Below are 19410 nucleotides of genomic sequence, written 5' to 3'. Positions count from 1 at the left end.
GATAGTTTGCACCTCAAGAGTAAGTGTGGTTTGTAAAACTAATGACTCAAGCAAACAGTACAAGGAAAATGTCAATATAAGGAGTGGGTGGGATGAAGAAAAAAGGCAAAGCCAAGCTTTTCCTTCTTATTGTGGTATCTTTTCTAACTGAAGTGTTGTTTCAAACATTGCTGAAGGGTGCTTAAGCCAAATTTCCAACCTCCCTGTATCTTACTGTTTCTCAGAAACACATGAATTACCTTGAATGAGAAAAAAAGATATTGCATCAAGCTTGTGGGTTACCAAAATTACTGAACTCATATGGAGGAACAGCATTTAGGCAAACAAAATTATTTCTGTGATTGTTCCTCACTTTGCTAATTCCAGGATGTGCTTCTGGTTTTGGTCTCAATGCCACAGTGATTTTGGAGAGGCCATGATTAGGGCTATGAAAAGGTATTTTCAGTTCTACAGCTGTACCTAGGGCTATCAAACTGGGAATAATTTTTTGAATGGAGTAAACATATAATTGTATTTTATCTGCCAAATAAAATTCTGGAAAGAAATTTCTTCTTTTAAAAGGAAATCTCCCTTTGTTTCAGCACAGAGGTTTTTACTGTGTACTTGAATAGAACAAATAATAGCAATAAAGTGAACTATTTGGAAAGAGAGGTTGCCAAATATTTCAGGGATTTGACAGCATACATTTTAGGGTGTGGAAAGATCCAGGTGCCATGAGAGATACTTCTGAGTGCCTGAACCCTCCTCTTACACCTTTTAGAAAAGCCAAGAGGCAAAGTTTGTTAAATAGGCAGATGGGAGGCTGTATTCTCTGTATGTCCTTAGTTACTGAATGTGCTTTTGTATAAAGAAGTCAGTCTTTGTCAGAACAGGAACAGGCACTCAAAAATTTCTTTTCCCAGATTGGTGCTATGAATGCAGGTATTGGTGCAAAATAGAGCTCAGTTAGGGAGAGGTACCTCCAACTTCTGGACATGTCTCTTCAGATTGCTCCTAATGCTCAACTGGGTGCTCCAGCTAGAATTTGCTACTGAATTAGACTTAAATGTGATTTTAGAAAACTGAAGTTAGATTTTATGGAGAAGCTAATAGTTATAGGAAAAAAAAAATTCTTGTGTGTGACATAGCTGAATATGGGAAAATGACTGGGGATCACGTGGACATGTAACTGGGAATATAATTAGAAAAAACTGGGGAGTTATATTAGCATCTTAACATGAGTTAGTACAGAAATTATAGGGTAAATCACATTTGCTGCTGCCTGGATGGAATCCGGTTGGCATGACTTGAAACCTATTCCAGGATGATTCTCCATCCACACACACATCCTAAGGGGGGTGGAATATAAGGTTGGGCAGAGCAGAGACACAGGCTTTGTGGGAATCTTTGCAGGGAAGGGAACTCAATGGTACTTTGCAGCTGATAAACCTAATACCAGGGAAGAGAAGGAGAAATTGGTGAAATTCCCTTGCTTAGATGAACTTGCTTCATTAAAGCCTAATAATAATATTAATGCACCCCTCCATCCCAAAGTTCCCTGCCCCTGAGGTACAATCATCCCTCACTGGACATGTGCTCTGTGTTCTTTTTGATTGTCTTTGTAAATAAGAGAATTTTACACCCATCCGTAACAAAGGTGTGCCTGTCTGCCTCGAGTCATTGAAGCTCCACCTAAACACAAAGAAGTAATATAAAAATCAGACAAGAATGGGGGAAGAGTTAAGGAAGATTCCATCATAAATGCTGGGATCAGTCAAGGGGCTGAAACTGTTTTCTTCCCCATAGAAATGCCTGTTGGGTAGGAATCATACTTTATGCTTGCTAAACAATTTATTTGGAATTAGAGAATTTATCATAGGTTAGCACAATTTTGTTTTCTAGATATAGAGAAATGTAAAATGTTTTCCCTGCCCTAACCCTAGCATAGGTTGAGGCGAGGAGCACAAGGACCTATCAAGAGCAGGCTGGGATATTGACAGCTGAGTTGACCAATGAGAAGTGTCTGTGTGACTTTGGAAGGAACATTTAAAACTAATCTGCTGCTGACCTCCCACTCTCTCGCTTTAGGATCAGCAATGAGGTAACATCGGAGGCGGCGGGCGGCCTGGGGTCGGGCCTTGTTGCCCTTTTGGGCGGCCAGGCCGGGCCTGGCCGGGGTTCAGAGGGCCGCTGCCTGCACAGGGAAGTCTTGGCCCAGCTGAGCCCCTTTCCCTCGCTTGCTGGCAGGGGAGAGGGGCAGCTGCAGCTCGGCAGTGCGGGGCCATGTGCTCACACCACGGCAGAAGGGGCCAAAACGTGGCCCAGCTTAATCACTGCTGGCAGCGGAGAAAGCAAGCCTGCAGCTCCATAGCAACTCTGAGCTGGACCGGCCTAGATGAGACCGAGGGGTGGAAAAAGAGACATTTGCCAGTTCCTTTTACCAGCTTGGCATGCGCACGTGGCTTTGCAAGCCTGGGCAAAAAATTTAACCCTTTCTTAGCAATACATAACTTTTAAAGCACAATTCTTCCTTGAGAGAAAGAAGAAAGGAAAAAAAAAAAAAAACAGAAGGTACATGGAACAGACACTGCATGAAGTCAGTTAGATGAGAAATGAAAGAACTAATAATATTGGAATAGGATTGAAGAAGTGGACATTTTTAACCAGACTCTTCTAAGGTAAATTATGAAGAAATGAACTGTTCTTTGCAGCATTCTTAGTATTATTTTTGGGTAGAATGCTATTCTAATCAAAATTAAGGACTGGTGTAATAGAGATTTATTTGGGAACTTTGAAAACCCCCGCTCCTGGGTCGAAAAAGGAGGTCTCAGCCTTTTGAGACAAAGATAATTTTAGATAAGAAGAAGTATTCATAAATAATACCCCAGATACACTGAGAAATCTGCAGATAGAACATCACAGTCTGTGAAAACTCCGGACAGCAGCAGATGTGTGACATTAAAGGGACTGGACTATTTTGTCTGGTAGCAAACATCTTCATAAAAGATCTTAGAAGGACTCTTCTCCTAAGATAATGTGTAGTTATATCTAAGTAGTGAAACGGACTGAAAATCCTAAGTTGTGTCTTTCTATGTTGTTTAATAAGAAAGTTAATAATTTGTAAGAGAAAAGAAGCATGTTTTTAAAGTTTCATTCTGTTTCAGTTTTTTTTCTTCTATTCTTTTAGTGTGTGTTAATAAAACCATTTTTTGTTCGTTTTTAAGCTTAAGCCTGCTTTGTTTATTTTTCTCCTAATCCCTCCCTCCCACAAAAATATTAACACATTAATTAGTGTTTCTACCCAGATTTATTAAATTAAAACCATTACGTCTGTATATTCCTTCAAGCATATTTTTGCAGTCAAGACACTATCACTGACGCTCTTCAAACCTTAACCTTTCACAATTTTATATTAATAAAAAGCGTTATTCCGTAAACTGTCAGTGTGAATCCTTCCTGGTCACTGGCAGTCACCAGCAGCAGGGCACACACTTCAATAAAGAGGAGACTCTGGCTCTGCTTTTGGAAGTAAGAAGGGCTTTATTTTGTCAGCTACCATTATTTTTATTTACTTATTTTAACTAATCTTCAGGACGATTAATCTATGGAGAGGAGTAGAACTAATAAAAGGAGTAGAACTAATAAATAAAATAAACAAAAAAAATCACTCTTTTAACATTCTGTTTGGCTTTACTCTGCTGCTACTTGCATTTGATGTCCATATGTCTACTCAGGATTTAGAGAAAATCACAACTGCAATGAGTCAAAATTATAATTGAGAAGGCACTTCCCATATCCCAGCTTCTCACTGCTTGATCTGCACACAGTTAAACAACTTTTCAAAAGGTTGTTTTATCAACAGCTAACTTTACAAGAAGCTGTATTTTCTCATTGGACTAAGGATAGGAAAAAAAAAATATATATTTTCAGAGGCTGAAAGGGTTTAATTCTTCATGCTTAGAGAGTTAGTGAAGCTCCTGGTCAGTAGCCCCTGGGTTATTATGAGCACACTGTTATCTCTTTGTGTGTTAAGCAGCATAATTCTCTTTTCACATACGTCAGGAAGGCCTTGGCAGATGAGTGGAACACTGTGCTCTTTTTGGACAATGCTAGATTGTCAGTCTAAGACTGGGCAGATTTTGCTGGCCTCAGCCATTGGACAGATGGCAAGCAGGAATTATCCAACATGGTCATGCAATTAGTTGTGTGAAATTGTTGTAGCACATTAATTGGGTTTATATTGTGTTTCATTTTTATATTGGGTTTGCAATGTTTTCCTCTGTATCCCCTGTTCCCCTTGGAAACTGTATCACATGGTTTGTCCCTGCTCGGCCCTGCCCATCCCCCATACTGAAATGTAATCCAACTCTGTTCCACTCCCACCTTGTCCCTGATTGGGTAGTGGCTTGTCCCTGCCTCTAGTCCCTTCTCCCCTGGGTAAAATCCCTGAGAGAGGGTGGGGCGGTCTCTTTCGCCGTGGAAGGGAGATGGGGAAGAAGCTAAAGGAGCTAGCTACTGGGCTCCGGACTCTGCAGGGGCAAGAATCCAAATAAAGCCCTGATTCCCACCCCCGGAAATAGCAGACTCTTTGCCTTTTGCCATTGACGGTCGTCTGGGTCTCTCTAAAGAACCACCACAAGAAATAGTGATGCCACAGGCCTTGCCTTTCATGTTTCAGAGCAGTGTGTGACTTGAGAATTTTAAGTGGGCCATTCCCAATTCTTAGGCTGGTCTGGCTGAGTCAGAAAAGATTCACCCTGAGGATGAATAAATCAATGAATGCTGGATAATCTCCTGTGTGAGTGAGCCTGACATCATTGGGAGCTGTCGCAGTGATATCAGGGGCAGGTTGAGTAGTGCTGTCTTTTTTTTTTTTTTTTTTTTTTTTTTAACACTCATCAGTGTTAAATAGCGTCTTAACATCAGTGGTCTCTTGGGGTACACGGGTTCTTCTCAAAACCTTTAACATCCTGAGGAATGCAAAAATCCATTCTTCAGTGACTGTTACATAGACATGGGAGTGTGGAAAGGATGTTTATCAGTAGAAATGTTTATCTGCTGTGGCCTAATAATGCAGCAACTAATAGCTCTGGTTTGGCTACACAGTGACTGACCAGGACTACCCTTGCTCAGAGAACGGGCAGTGCAAAGTGAGCTCTGCATGTGGCTTAACTGATACATCCACTTTTTCCTAAAGTAACATCTCCTTTGTCTATGTTCGCAGCATAGAAATGGATCTTCTATCCTAGAACATTACAGAGTTACCCGCCACCTCTGCATATCTCTGCTCTTTCAGTTGTATGTCGATCAGAGTGTGTAGACCTGAATGATAGTTTGTAGCAGCAATATGGAAGAGCTGATTCTTATCTGCTCTGGGAATAGACCACAGCAGTAGAAAGGCTTATACCTTTCTGCTGCATATAGGGATCACGGGAGCTATGTGGTACCCACAGCAGCACTTGGGCCTAGAGCAGCTTCATGCCATTTGTGGCATAAAAATTCAAATTTTGCATGTGTCCCTACATATTGGGGACTTTCTACAGACCTCATCAACCCAAGTGTTCAGTGAGGAATATATAGTGATGTAAGCAAGAAACACATTTTCCTTACTATGCTCTGGGCTCTCAAACAGATCATTTAGACACTTCTTCTTGTAGTTGCAGTAGCTTTTGGTGTGGTGCTGTCCTTAATGCCTTTTTAAATGTTTTATTAGAAGGCAGCATTAGTGCACAGCGATGCATCTAGATTGTTGCAAGGAATAGAGGCATAAAAATAAGAAGGTCATTATGATAGCAGCAGCAGTTTCTGCCAGCCATTATTAGCTAGCAAACTTAATTTTGGAAACAAATTGTCCCCTAGTCTGGGCTAGGGGAGTAGGTTGTGTTTTCATTATATATGCACTATATCCAGTTTAGTAAAACCTGATGGTAGATAATTTTTTTTGTGGCCATTTGGCATATCACTGCATAATTTTAAGGAAGAAGCTGAAGTCTTGTCAGCTTTATTTGAACTTATTCAATTAAGACTGTATGTGTCTTCCCTTACACACAGGCTGTGATTTTTATCACTGTCAACAGAGGAGAGGAGATGTGCTTGTCTCCTCCTGGAGCTCCCTCTATATCCTGTCCTCCTGTGAAGCAGAAATGCCTTAGATTTGGCCATGGCAGTAAGGAAGCTTCCTTCTTGCCTGACAGTGGTGGTGGCAGGATGCAGTTGGTTTCTAAATGCTGGCACACATTGCCAGGTCATGTCCACCCTGTCATTCACTGCCCCCCTCAAGTCCTCCTCAGCAGGGCTGCTGTCTGTCTATTCATGCTCCAGCCTGAATTGATACCAGGAATTGTCCTGAACAAGTGAAAATAAATGAAGAGGAAATCTAGTTAAAAAAAAAAAACCACAACAAACAAACAAACCAGTAAATCTTTCTACCCTACTGTGAGAGGTCTTCTTGAATATCTCTTTTTATGTGGTAATTTGCTGGTGGAAATCTTAGACTTCACTATCTCTGTCCTGACTTTACTTAGTGTCCTTACTCAGGCAGCATGGGTTGAAGTTCAAACCCAAATGTCTTTTTATTTGAAAATCTATTAAGAAGATGCTCTCAATCACAGATGGTTTGCCAGTTAATCACCATGGTCCCTTTTCATTCTGATGCCTGCTAGGAGTGCCATGAATTCATACAATGAATAGGTGAAAGAACAAGGAGTGTTGGTGATAGAATTTATTCCTAGCTAAAAGGTGCTTCCTGAAGTTCCCTGCTGCTATGCAGAGCTGTGTGAGTTGACATAGGCAGGCAGCCAGGACAATCACAAACCTAGAGCTAGAAAGCAAAGAGTAAATTTTTTTCCATTACTCTGGGGTATCCTAACCCTGAAACAACCTGGGCAGAGGCACACAGGTGCAGATGCAGGCACCATTAAACACAAAGCCTGTAGCGCTATAAACCAGGGCTGACTTCATTGAATCAAGACCACTGATCCTGTTGGAGGCTTGGAAGGCAGAGTTATTAAAAGACTGAATGTTTGCAACAGCATTGATTTTTTTTTTCTTTTTTCCCCTCTCTGGAAGGATGAAAAATGAAGATATTTCACAGTCCTCTATCAAATTATAGACTTCTGTTGCTGGTTTTGACTGCTATTTTAATTAACCTGTTCTCCTAAAAGAGCTGACAGATGTCATTGCAAAACATCTCTCAATGATTTTTCAGCAGTCTTGGGAACCTGGATAGATCCAAGCTGACTGGAAGCTGGTGGACATCATCCCAGTTTTCCAGAAGGGCAAGAAGGACCCTGGAAATGTCAGGCCTATCAGCCTCACTTCAGTGCTGAGTAAAGTTACAGAGAAGATTATTCTGGGAGGTGCTGAAAAACACCTGAAAGACAATTTGTCATTGGTCACAACCAGCACAGCTTCTTGAGGGGAAAGTCCTGCCTGTCAAACTGGATTTCCATTTGTGACAAAGTAGCCCATCTGCTTGATCAAGGAGTGTAATCTTTTTCGATTTCAGTAAAGCTTTTGATACTGTCTCTCACCATTTCCTTCGAGACAAAATGTCCAGCATTTAGCTGGATAAACATGCCATGGGATGGGTGAGCAGTTGGATCACAGGGCGTCTGCAAAGGGTGACAGTGACTGGGGTGACATCACACCTGTCACTAATGGGGTTCCACAGGGTTCCATCCTCAGCCTTGTGCTCTTCAGTATCTTCATAAATGGCTTGGATGCAGGACTTTCGGAAGGGGTACTGAGCAGGCTCACAGAGGATACAAAACTGGGAGGAGCTGTTGACCGCAGGAATGCAGCCCCACACTCAAGCAGGTGCCTCTGTATAAGGAAAAAAGTTTCAGTTTACCTTGTAACATGTAACATGTAAGGAAGTAAAACTAGAGCTTTCCATCACCTTCGCATTGTAATTGGCTCAGTGCTAGCATAAGGGCACTGGTTGGGCTTTAGCAATGTTTCTCAAAACCTGTAGTTCTTTCTGTTGGCAATTTGCCAGTAGAACCTTCCTGGATCATTCAGCACTTAAGGATGAGCATAGAGGTGCTCTGGGCTTTTTAGGATGTTTTTAGCAAGGTGTCAGGGGTTTCTCTGACACTTGTGCTTGGCTTTTTCTTTTATTTCTGTATTGTTTATTACTTTGCTTTTATTAAAATCTTTACTTTACAGAACACCCTGCAGAGCTGTCTCACTGTTATTATCAAGCCATTCTGAAAAGTGCTGGACACCCTCAGAGACATGATAAATCTTCACGTAGCTTATTCCATTCTGGCCGCGTGCAAGATTTTATCAGCTGACTACCTCAATGCCAGGTAGGTCCTGCAGAGAGATCTTGACAAATCAGAGGGCTGGGTCATCACCAACTGTATAAAGTTCAACAAGGGCAAGTGCCAGATTCTGCATCTGGGATGGGGCAACCCTGGATCTACAGACTGACTGGGGAATGAGAAGCTGGAAAGCAGTGCTGTGGAAAGTGTCCTGGGGCCCCTAGTCAATGGAAAGTTGAACATGAGTCAGCAGTGCCCTGGGAGTCAGGAGGTACATCTGTGTCCGGGGGGGCATCAGGTCCAGCATCACTGGCCAGGCCAGGGAGGAGATTGCCCCACTACATTCTGCACTGGCTCAGCCTCACCTCAAGTATTGTGTTCAGATTTGGTAACCACAATATAAAAAAGATACTAGGCTATTAGAGAGTGTCCAAAGGCGGAGAACAAAGATGGGGAAGGGCTTTGAGGGGAAGCCCTATGAGGACCATCTGAGGACACTTGGTCTGTTCATCTGGAGAAGAGAAGACTGAGGGGAGACACATCACAGTTACAGCTTCCTTGTGAGGGGAAGTGGAGGGGCAGACACTAATCCTCTGTGTTGACCAGTGACAGGACCCAAGGGAATGACCTGAAGCTGTGGAAGGGGAGGTTTGGGCTAGATATAGGAAAGGGCTTTTCACCCGTTGGTGGTGCTTGGGCACTGGAACAGGCTCTTCAGGGCAGTGGTCACAGCACCAGACCCAACAGAATTCAAGAAATGTTCGGACAATACTCTCAGGCATAGGATGTGACTCTTGGGGCTGGTTCTCTGCAGGGCCAGAAGTTGAACTAAATTATCTTTGTGGGTGTCTTCCAACTCAGCATATTCTGTGTGTGAAACTACTTAGTATGCAAGCAAAAGGCATGGTCTGCCCCAGTGGTGATGTCCCAGCATTCACCAGCTCTGTTAGCCTCAAGGCTGTGGAGTCCAGAGCAAGGGAATCTGCCCAGGATGAGGTCATGGGGAGTTTGTTTTGAGGTGAGCAGCACAGGTGGCATTGTTGCTGATTCAGGGGCTCTCTAAACAGAGACACAGGGCCTAGTTCAAAAAGGACATGTTTTTTATGTGCAGAGGGTGCAAAGTAAAAGCTTTCCACAAATCAAGCACATCAATTCTGAAAACTTTACACTACATATTGATTTTAGCACACAAATCCCAGTTCAGTGCCAAAAATTACCTAATTCTCTTATTAATTAGTACTCTACTTCTTTTGGTTAATGATTCTCTTACTTCTTGTCTAATTAGTCCACATGTTAAATCTTTCCCTTTTATTGAGTCAGTGAGTTTCTTGAGACAGTGGTCTCAGTCTTCCACTGCTGGGCTCAAGAGGCTATCAACTGGCACCAGTCTCCTGCATTACAAAGGGCACAGGAACACCTGTGACAAGAGACAGTCAGGTGACAAGAGACACAGCAGAAGATGATGTCACAACAGGAAGACCCCAGACTACACAATAAAAGTTCAGGTCATCCTTTGTTCAGGGTCAAGCTGTGAGGTCTGTTTCACTGAGAAGTCAAGACAAGACCCTATTCACAACCCCATTCTCATTCTCCATAACTCTCTTAGTGAATTGTTAGCTATTTCTGACTCTTGAGGTGTCAGCATCAGCACAGCTGCCTTTTTGTTGCTGTTAGCAGTCTCTGCCAGTGGCTCCACACTCCTGCAGCCGAGTGCTGATGCTCCTATTGTAAAGCAAGAGCACATTCCAGTGGAACTGGGCTATACGGTCCAGGCTGTGGCTGCCCCAGTGCACTGGCTCCTGCCAAACATCCAGGTTGTTTATTTGGTGCCTTTTTGGGTGTTGTTTACTATGTCTCTCAACCAGTACATAACTCTTAAAAAAAAAAAAAAAAAAAAAAAAAGAGTTCATTCTATGCATTGCCACTTTTTTTTTTGGTCTAAATGGGTAGAGTTGCACATATTCTTATTCCTGTTGTTGTTTACTCTGTAAATAGAAAATAAGAGATAAGGCCATGAGAGAGGATATTTCCTCCAAATTGAGGCCAGAACTCTTTTTTAATTTTTTCCCCACTATTGAGCACAATCAGAATTTCTGTATTTCCATTTGGTCTTGCACATGTAGTTTTTATGTTTTATTTTTGTATGTTGATAAAATAATAGGCATGAGAGTGTTATACTATACCTATTCTCAACCTAATGGGTGATTTGGGGCCTCTTAATCTGTTCCATAGCAGAAATACTAGAAAATGGTTATAGGCCTTTGTAAAAACATGAGGTCTCCTGTGTGATGCTGCTATTTGGATGAGTGACTTAAACTAATGAAGTCTGATCTTGAGATCTGATAATCCAAATGGTTAAACAAATTGTGTAAGCTCCCAAAGAAAAAATTAAAAAATTATGCACCATGATGCAGAAAAATCAGCAGGAAATATGCATTTGCAGCATTGAAAATAATGCAGTAGAATTTAGGCCAGTTAATTTAGTCCTTAGTAATATGCAAAATGATGGCAAGAGTTGTAAGTGGAACACACAGAATAATGAAATGCAAGTATTAAAGAGTAGAAATGATACTCTTCTGGTTTAGGTGAAATCCGAATGTGCTAGGAATTTGTCTGTGAGATGTGAAATTTTGCCCTGTTTTTTCTCTGAATCTGTAATTTGGCTTTTGGAAGTTTTCTGTTACCTCTGGGCACAGTCACATTCTTATTCATACATGATCTTTTTCCCCAATGTGAAATACAGTTGACTGTGTCATGCTGTGCCAAGATACATACTTGTTATATTGCGGGACTAAAAATGTTGTGCTCAGTGGCTATGAATGAGGTTAAGCTTCCATTAAAGGTGTTGACTGTCAAACTACCAGTTTTTGTTTCTGTGAGAAGACCAATAAGGACTCCTTAAATCAAGCTCTCTAAAGTATACAGCCACTTTTAAATAAATGTTTCATGTCTGTGTGATGCTTTTAAAACATAGCAGATGACTTTGTAACCACTACATAGAAAATAAATAATTGACAACATTAAGGCAATCAAAGTCTAATTTCTGCTTGCATTTTCATGATGGAACATTTCATAAAATCATTTCTTTCCCATATATGTGCATAGAAAAGATCTCTGTAACACTGTGAAGTGAGAAATTCTAGTGTTAAGAATTCATTTGTGTGAACTTCATTCCCAGAAATGGATGCTTGTGAATACTTAATGAGTCATTGTGAATTATTATGGAGGCTATATGTGGATGTTGCGTGTTTATTTGTCCAGGCCCTCTTTGCTTATCTTCTGTATTTGTTGTTTGGAAGTAGCACACCTTAATGAAGCAAATTTACTAATAATAGTCAAGGATTTAATAAATATTTTTATGTTCAGACCATATGGCCATGTTGCAGCACCTTTGTTAGTGTTAGCGAACTAGCAAAGTTCTCTCATAGGAAAGGAATGATCAGACATGAATGAAAATATGTTTCACCATAACTGATGATACGGGTTTGGATGCTGTGTAAGTCCTACTTGTATGCAATCAAAATTTAACTCGACCAGGAAACAGCCAAACAACTGTACCAGGCTGTCTATTGTACCATCAGTAGGTACTGTTGCCATAACACCCATGCCACACAATAGTGGCACAGCCAGGTGAGGTCAGCCTTAATACAGGTCTTCTTGCTGCCAGAGGCATGCTGCTGATTCCAGGATCCTTTTGGTTCCTTATGTATTTTAGCTCTCACACTGTCAGTGGACCGTGGTGCTTCAAAATGTATGAACACAAAGTAGTGTGCAGAATTAGCAGATTTTCTGATGTTCTAGTGTCCTTGTTCTAATTTCCTCTAAAAAGACATAAAGATAATGCTTTTTTTGATTATTGATAAAGCCATTGATATTATTCCTTCTTCATCTGAAGAGAAATCCAGTGTTGAAGTTTGCATAACATTTTTTGTTTCAAGAGCCTAATTCAAAAACTTGCAGTCCTTGACCGTGTATTTTTGCTGATCAATGGACTGCAGAGGACTGTGAAGCTGCATCTATGCCTTCATGACAAAATCCAAAAGAATTTCTTGCATTTTGACTTTTGACATTATTCTCAGGAAGCTCAGTACCAAGCTCACTGCTCCTGTGCAGCATAAAGAGAGGGATAGCTTAGCATTTAGGTTCCAGCTTGTCTCTAGTAAGTAAGCATTTCTGTTCCTTAAAATGAGAAGGTACCAAGGAAGTGATGGAAAAGAGAGGCTGTGTGGAGTGACAGGCATACCTTTTGCGGAGAACAGTGCCTGGTACATTACACAGGAAATAACTTCTCTCTTTTCATTGCCCTCATGCCAGAGCTACATGCAAGGGAGTGGTGTCACACTCAGCCTCTTTCTGTAATGAAACAGCAGAAAGTAACAGCTCTAGCTCAATTAGATATGAACTATGAAGCTGTTGGGAGGTTTGGGAGGAAATATGTTTATCTGAAGCTTTTGAAACTCTATTCCTCCAGTAACTGCTTTTCCATGTCCTGTTGAGGGACAGAGGGAGCTCAGCCAACAAGAGGCATTTCCAGAAATCCCATTTGTGCACATCTCCTACTGCTGCAGAAAATTCAATTTCAGCAATGTTATCAAGGGTATTTCATATTGCTCCACTCATCCTAAAACCACAGGTATGTCCATCCTCAGCCCTTATTCCCCAACCCTTTGGAGGCTGTACTTTCAAGTATGCACAGTATCACCTGAGAGAAACAAATGTTGGGGATTGAATTCAGAAAGAAGCTTTAAAGCTGTGCAAGCTGGCCAGGTCCATCTGTCGCAGGACCCTGTTCTCTTGTTGCAATGCCGTGAAAGTGGAGGTTGTGACAAATGCTGTGAAAACCCTTTGATACACAGTCTGTCAAAGCCCTAACCCTTACCACGTTGTCCTGACAGTGCTATACTTTCACCCACCAGTTTAAATAATCAGCAGCCTCTGTAAATTATTGTGAGTATTTACGGAAAGCTCCTGGTACAAGATAACATGGTGAGAGGGTGTGATGGTGGAGATAACTCCTTGTGATTCTGCAGGAATATCTTCTCCACAATGTCAGTCAGCAAGCAGTATTTCAACCCTCACTCTACCCTGCCCTAAGTAAATAGGTTGACTCTACTTTTGTTTGTTTGTTTGTTTTGTTTTGTTTTTATTTTTGTTTCTTTGTTACAGTAGCATTTGCAGAATTTCCTGCTCAGTAAATAACAATGTTATACCAGGCTTTCTTATCCAAAAAGAGCTCTGAAAGAGCAGTCCCAGAAGAATTTTGGAGAGGAGTGTTGTCTTGAAGACAGGATGGTCTTCTGGGTTTTAATGCTGCTTATGTTCAGACTAGGTAGGATGACAGCATGACAGAACTGTAGCCATGGCACAGATGAAATAGTTAATGATCTCTCATCTCAACTCTGTGATGCCTGAGGTGTTACTTTAGAAAAGCCTATCCTCAGGTCTGTACCATGTATGCAGTAGGCTTATTTCTGAAGGGGGCTCTGGCTTGTACCCTTATTTCATAGATGTGGAAGCTGAGGTACAAAGCAAAGAAAGTGAGCCTTTGGCCAGCCTATCTTCAGCAAAGTTGGGTGTAAAACTCTCATGGAAATCCCAGATCTTGCAGCCAGGCTTAAGAGTATTTGTTACCCTTTGTTTGGCTTTTGCTAGGTTTGGGTGGACAAGAGACCAGCATGCTGCACTTTGGTGTATTTGTTATAATGAATATTATGTATTATAGTAATTCTTTCATTACATTCAAGGACTGGCTTTTAAAATTTTGAGCTTTCAATAGAACATATCACATAGAAAACTTTGCCTGCTTTTACTGTTATCGAGTTTGCCTGCAGCAATAGAGCAAGCAAGCTTGGGTGATTCTTTATCTACACAGGTTTTGCTTATTATCTTCCCCCATTAATTGCTTTTCTTTCCCTTCTGTCTTCAATAATGAAATTTGAATGAAAAGTAATAGAATTAAAAAGCACCCCCACAGTCAGATACAGCAGTCATTTGAAGGTGTCATAAGTTTATGCCTCACACATAAACTAAAGATCTGTAACAGTGCCTGCAGTGTGCTATGTCTTTGACTGCATTTTCAGGATTGACAACATGGAGCTCAGATTTGCCCTCTTTGGGCGGAGCTGGAGAAATATCATTCTATCAGCTTTCTTTTACAGGCAACACTGGATATATGTAAGTTTATCATTTACTCAGTAGTGTTGTCTTGAGGGTCTTTAGAAACAATTGAGCCACGTACAGTCTGGCCTGGAAGTTTTGGGACTTCAGTTTTCTGCTAAAAGCCTAGAGCAGCCTAGGAAGTGGGAGTTACTGTAAGAGGCATGCTCCAGTATTGTTTATTATGAACAGAATTGGTCATTCCTTTCTGGTGCTAGAACTGCCTGTCTGAAGAGCTCTTGCTTAAGTCTAACTGATATCCTTCATAGTCTTTCAGATAGGCTATTATTCATCTGGTTGCTAAAAAAGTTGCAGAAGTTCCCTGCTGAAAATCAGTAGAACTCCCTCAGGTGTTTTTGATACTTGTATCCATAGTTTTTGGGCATCTCAGTCTTTAGCAAGCTCATCTTTGTGTGGGTGTTGTGACAAAAAGAAATGCTGCTATTTCTGCATTACGGGTGAAAAATAAAAATCATTGCGCAGGGTTTGTGTTCCTGAGGAGGGCAGCTTTGGTCCTCCCAAGTCGTGGGGCCTTTGTTCTGTCCCCTGGAAAATTCTCTGTTCTTGTGACCATAATTCTATTGTCCAGGCTCCAAAGCAGCTGTTTTCTATCTTAGGTTAACTCTATTTATGGCACACTGACCTACTGTATAAAGTCAGCTGTATTTTTTTCAGGGCCTTAAATCCTACAGCTGCTGATACTCTTTCTCAGGATTCAAATACCCGAAATTCTTCTTCTTCCACTTCTATTTCTAAATAAAATAAACTGAATTCAACAAAGTGTGCTTCAATTTTGACTGAAGACCACCAGCATTAGGAACAAGTGGGGGTGATGCACAATAACTACAGCAATTCAAATGTCATTTACTAACTGTTCTTTATAGATAAACTTGAGGCTGGGATTTACAGAAACCCTTGCCTATTTTTGCAGAAGCTTTGCAGCTGGGTAATTTTCTTCAGTTAGTTTTAACTGTGCAATCTCAAAAATGTTGTTTCTTGCTCACAAGTGATGCCCTACTAGGTTAGATCAGATGACCTTTAGACTCAGTAGCCTTTTTAGGTAATGTGGCTATCAGGTGCCATAAAAAAGCTGTTAGAGCATGGCAATCATAGCCAGGTACTTCTTTCAATAAACTCCTAATCTCTAGAGTTTAACAATGTAGAAGTTTCTTGAATTCTAGACGTAAGAATTTAATAGGACTGCTTATTTTTTTCCAAGAGGATTTTTTGGTCACTTTTTGACCTAGTGTGTATTTATTACCTGCAACAGCTGTGGGAAGGATTTTCCCAGCTTAGCTGTGTACTACCCAGTGAAATGCCTTCCCTATGCCCAATCTCCTGTCTCAATAGGTTTCCTTGATGGCTTTATTCCAGCTTTAAATACTTGGGTAACTTTTATAGTCTACGGCTTCTTGTCTGCCCTGAACATAAGAGACTCAACACTGTGGCCCTGGGGTTGTGACAAAAATGGACATACAGAAAGGGACATGCCACTCTTGGCTGGCGGTGGACTGAGCTGCATGTAAAACATGTTTGAAAGCAGAGCTGTGATGGATACTTTTGCAGGGAGTTTCAGAAGACCAGCAGATGAGCAAATGTGATTTTTCTGAAAGGATTGCTAGGCTGAATGTGTTTTCTTCACCTCCTTCACACTCAGAAAGATTTGGTGCCATCTCCTTTTGCCCTGACCCACGTAAAGGTGTGTGGTTTCACATGCCTTCAAGTGCAAGAGCTGCCAGAGTGTTAGATAACGTGACATTTCTTAGCAGAGAAGTTCCAGGTACTGGGAGTATGAATGCCATTTTTATTTGAATTTCTCCTTGCTTACCCTATGAGCACATATGCCTGCTGCTGCAGGCAGTCCCTCTTGCATGTCCTCAGCCTGGGAGTGAGAAATTCCTAGATGTTCAGAAGGCAGAAGACAGTGCTCTCTGCTGTCTGCATGCTGTAAGCCATCCTGGTGGAAAGAAGAGGCTGCCTGAGGGGTTAGGACAGACCCTTCAGCATAAACTGAGGTACCCTGGAAGAGGCTATGCTTCAGCAGCCCTGGCCTATGCTCTATAGGGCACAGGCTGAGTTTAGACTTGGGTTTTAGGCTGTTGATTGCAACAGAGCAACTATATTTCTAATTCAGTCTTCTAGGGAGTAAATAATTTGTTCAGATCACTTTGCAATTTGAACGGAGAAAAGAATAAGGCACGAGGAAAGGCTAATAAAAGACTGAATCTCATTTTGAAATCATTTGTACATAGCATAAACTATAGGTTAATAGGACTGAGAGCAAAGGCCTGAATGTAATTCAGTACAGGCACGCTTTAAACTATGCCAGTCAGTGCACTTTGCACTGAGGTGCCAGAACCATGGGGCCTCTGGAACTCCCTGTTACCCTCGCACCCTGCACAGCACCTTCAGGGCAGGAGCTGGGATGGGCCAAGGGTGGCTCACCAGGGAAAGCAGTGACTTGCCACCGGGTGTGAGAAGGACATGGTGCACAGAAGCTTCCCTGGGGCTGGTGGCTGTGCTGGCTGCAGTGTCAGCCAGGCAGGCACTTAGTGGTTTTCTACAGCAGAGGGTAGTGTTACCTGTGTCTGGAAACAGAAACTGGTTCAAAATGATGGTTCTATTCAGCCTGCTAACTTCAAGCTGATGCAGAGTTGTTAAACTTATGGCAGATGTATATATGCATCTTTACGGCTTTACTGAAAATATTTTTTGGGGGAAGGAGTTACACAACCCCATTAGTTATTTACTGTACACAGTGCTGATATTTAGCTTATAAAGCTTCCCAGGCTGCTATTTTCTGAGAGCATTCCTGTATAGTAGCTTCCTCTGGTAGCATTTTTCCTTACTGCTTTATTTTAGGCAGAATTTTATTTTTTCAAATATCATGCCTTTTACAGAAATACATTTTCTCTGATGACTGCCACCCACATGCATGAGAACAAATTTGCAGTATAACCTACTTAAAGACAACTGTGTAATTACCAGTTCCCAGCTGCTCAACATCCCTGGTAGCTGGTTCTAGGATCTCCATCCTGGCAGGGAGCTGTGGGCAGGAGCCCTCCATCCCACATATGCCCCTGGTCCTATAGCCTATGGGCAGAGCCCCACACACAGAGGCCAGCTGATGCTGCAGTGCCCCAGATGATGTGTTGTTTGACTTGGCAGAGGAGCCTGTGTTGGTAGTTGGTTTTTGAGGAAACAGTGATCTGCCAGATAAATGTTGAAATCCTTGTGCCAAGGTGTGTGCCACATCCCTTGGGCTTCCTTTATGCCCCTAGTAACAGCCCCTTATTGGGCTAACAGGCTGCTGTGTTTTGACCCTAGCCAAATGTCAGGCACCACAAAAGCCACTCGCTTACTCCCCTCTACAGCTGGACAGAAGGGGAGAAAATAAAATTTAGGGTTCATGAGTTGAGATAGGGACTGAGAGCAATCACTCACTAAATACCGTCAAGGGCAAACCAGTCTCAATTTAGAGATATCAAGTAAATTGATTGCTAACAAAATCAGAGCAGGATAATGAGAAACAAAACCAGCCCCTAAAAACACCTTCCCCCCATCCCTCTCTCCTTCCCAGCTGTGCCGCCTACCCCAGTGGTAGAAGGAGGCAGGAAATGGAGATTATGGTCAGTCCATCACCCGTAGCCTCTCACACTGATCAGGGACAGGAGTTGTTCCCCTGCTGCACCATGGGGTTCCTTCCACGGGAGACAGTTCTCTCTGAACTTCCCTGATGTGGCTCCATCTCATGAGCAACTGTTCCCTGCGACTTGCTGCAATTTGAGTCCCTCCCATGGGTAGTAGTCCTCACAAAACTGCTGTGGCATGGGTTGCTTCCACAGGGTGCAGTCCTTCAAGGACAGGCTGCCCCAGCCTGGAAGCAGGGCCCTCTCTTCATGGGTCCTCCACTGGATCACAGCCTCCCCCCAGGCATCCCCCAACTCCCGCATGGGCACCTCCTCCATGGGCTGCAGGTGGATTTCTGCTTCTCTGTGGATCTTCATGGGCTGCAGGGGCGCAGCTGCTTTGCCATGGTCTTCACAGCCTGCAGAGGAATCTTGGCTCTGGTTCCTGCACCACCTCCTCCCCCTCTTTCTCCACTGACCTTGGTGTCTCCATGTTGTTCTTCTCTCACATATTCTCACTGCACTCTTCCCTGACTGGAAAATTACAACTGCGCCACAGATCTGGCTTTTCTTTCTTCTTAAATTTGTTATCAAAGAGGCATTATCACCATCTCTAATTGGCCTAGCCTTGGCCAGCAGCATGTCTGTCTTTGGAGATGCCAGAGAATGGCTCTACCAGACGTGGTGGAAGCTTCTAGTAACTTCTCACAGAAGCCACCTCTGTTCCCCCCCTGCCCCCCCACCACTACCAAAAAAAATCAAGCCATGGAAAACCAATACACTTGGAAACATGTCATTGTCAAGGCAGGAAGAAATAGGAAAACTGATAGCCAGCTGCTTTAAATCAATGTAAAAAGAAAGTCAAACCAGCTTCCTTGGTAGCTTTTGAGAGGTGTGGTTCTGCATGTTGAAATTTCCTAGATTTTTAAGGGTCAATTTATATTTGAAAGCTGGATCTGTTGTGTCCTGTTCTGTGATATTCAGCAGATGTTGTGACTTGGCCTGTGCTGAAGAACATGCAGACATGGGGCATGACTGGACTTTTTTTCCTGCTTTAATGTCTGAATATCACATAGTGGCAGTTACCTTGGGAACAGCTGGACTCAAAGATCTTGAAGGTATTTTCCAAATGATACTATTCTATGATGCTGTGAAAAATGACAGACTGAACTCTTGATCTGATTGAGTGTGGCAAACCATTGTTTGGCAATTATTTGCCCTGACCTGTAATTTATTTTGAAAATTCTAAGTCATCCCTAGATGTGATTGTTCTGGATCTGACAGTGTGCTTGGAAACTATTGTCTGAGGGCTAAGGGAAGAAAAGAGTTTGTACAAACCCACTAATGATTTCCATGGGATGTTTTAATGCCACAAGGCA

At 42.2% G+C, this 19410-nt stretch overlaps 1 protein-coding gene across 5 annotated transcripts in view; it reads left to right on the top strand.

The window, feature by feature from the left end:
• The window catches only part of LOC120759074 (Kv channel-interacting protein 1), a 332257-nt gene that overhangs the window by 46661 nt on the left and 266186 nt on the right, over positions 1-19410 (top strand). The window contains exon 1 of one of the 5 annotated variants that reach the window (XM_058422426.1): positions 8188-8291. The exons of the other annotated variants lie outside the window; for them this stretch is intronic. Within the exon in view, the coding sequence (XP_058278409.1) occupies positions 8285-8291 (7 nt within the window). The 5' untranslated portion in view covers positions 8188-8284. Of the gene's footprint in view, positions 1-8187; positions 8292-19410 lie in introns of those variants that run through there. 5 annotated transcript variants of the gene reach the window in all.

Source organism: Hirundo rustica, chromosome 14 (assembly GCF_015227805.2).
Source record: "Hirundo rustica isolate bHirRus1 chromosome 14, bHirRus1.pri.v3, whole genome shotgun sequence".
Taxonomy (NCBI): domain Eukaryota; kingdom Metazoa; phylum Chordata; class Aves; order Passeriformes; family Hirundinidae; genus Hirundo; species Hirundo rustica.
This window is presented reverse-complemented; position numbering and strand designations above follow the sequence as displayed.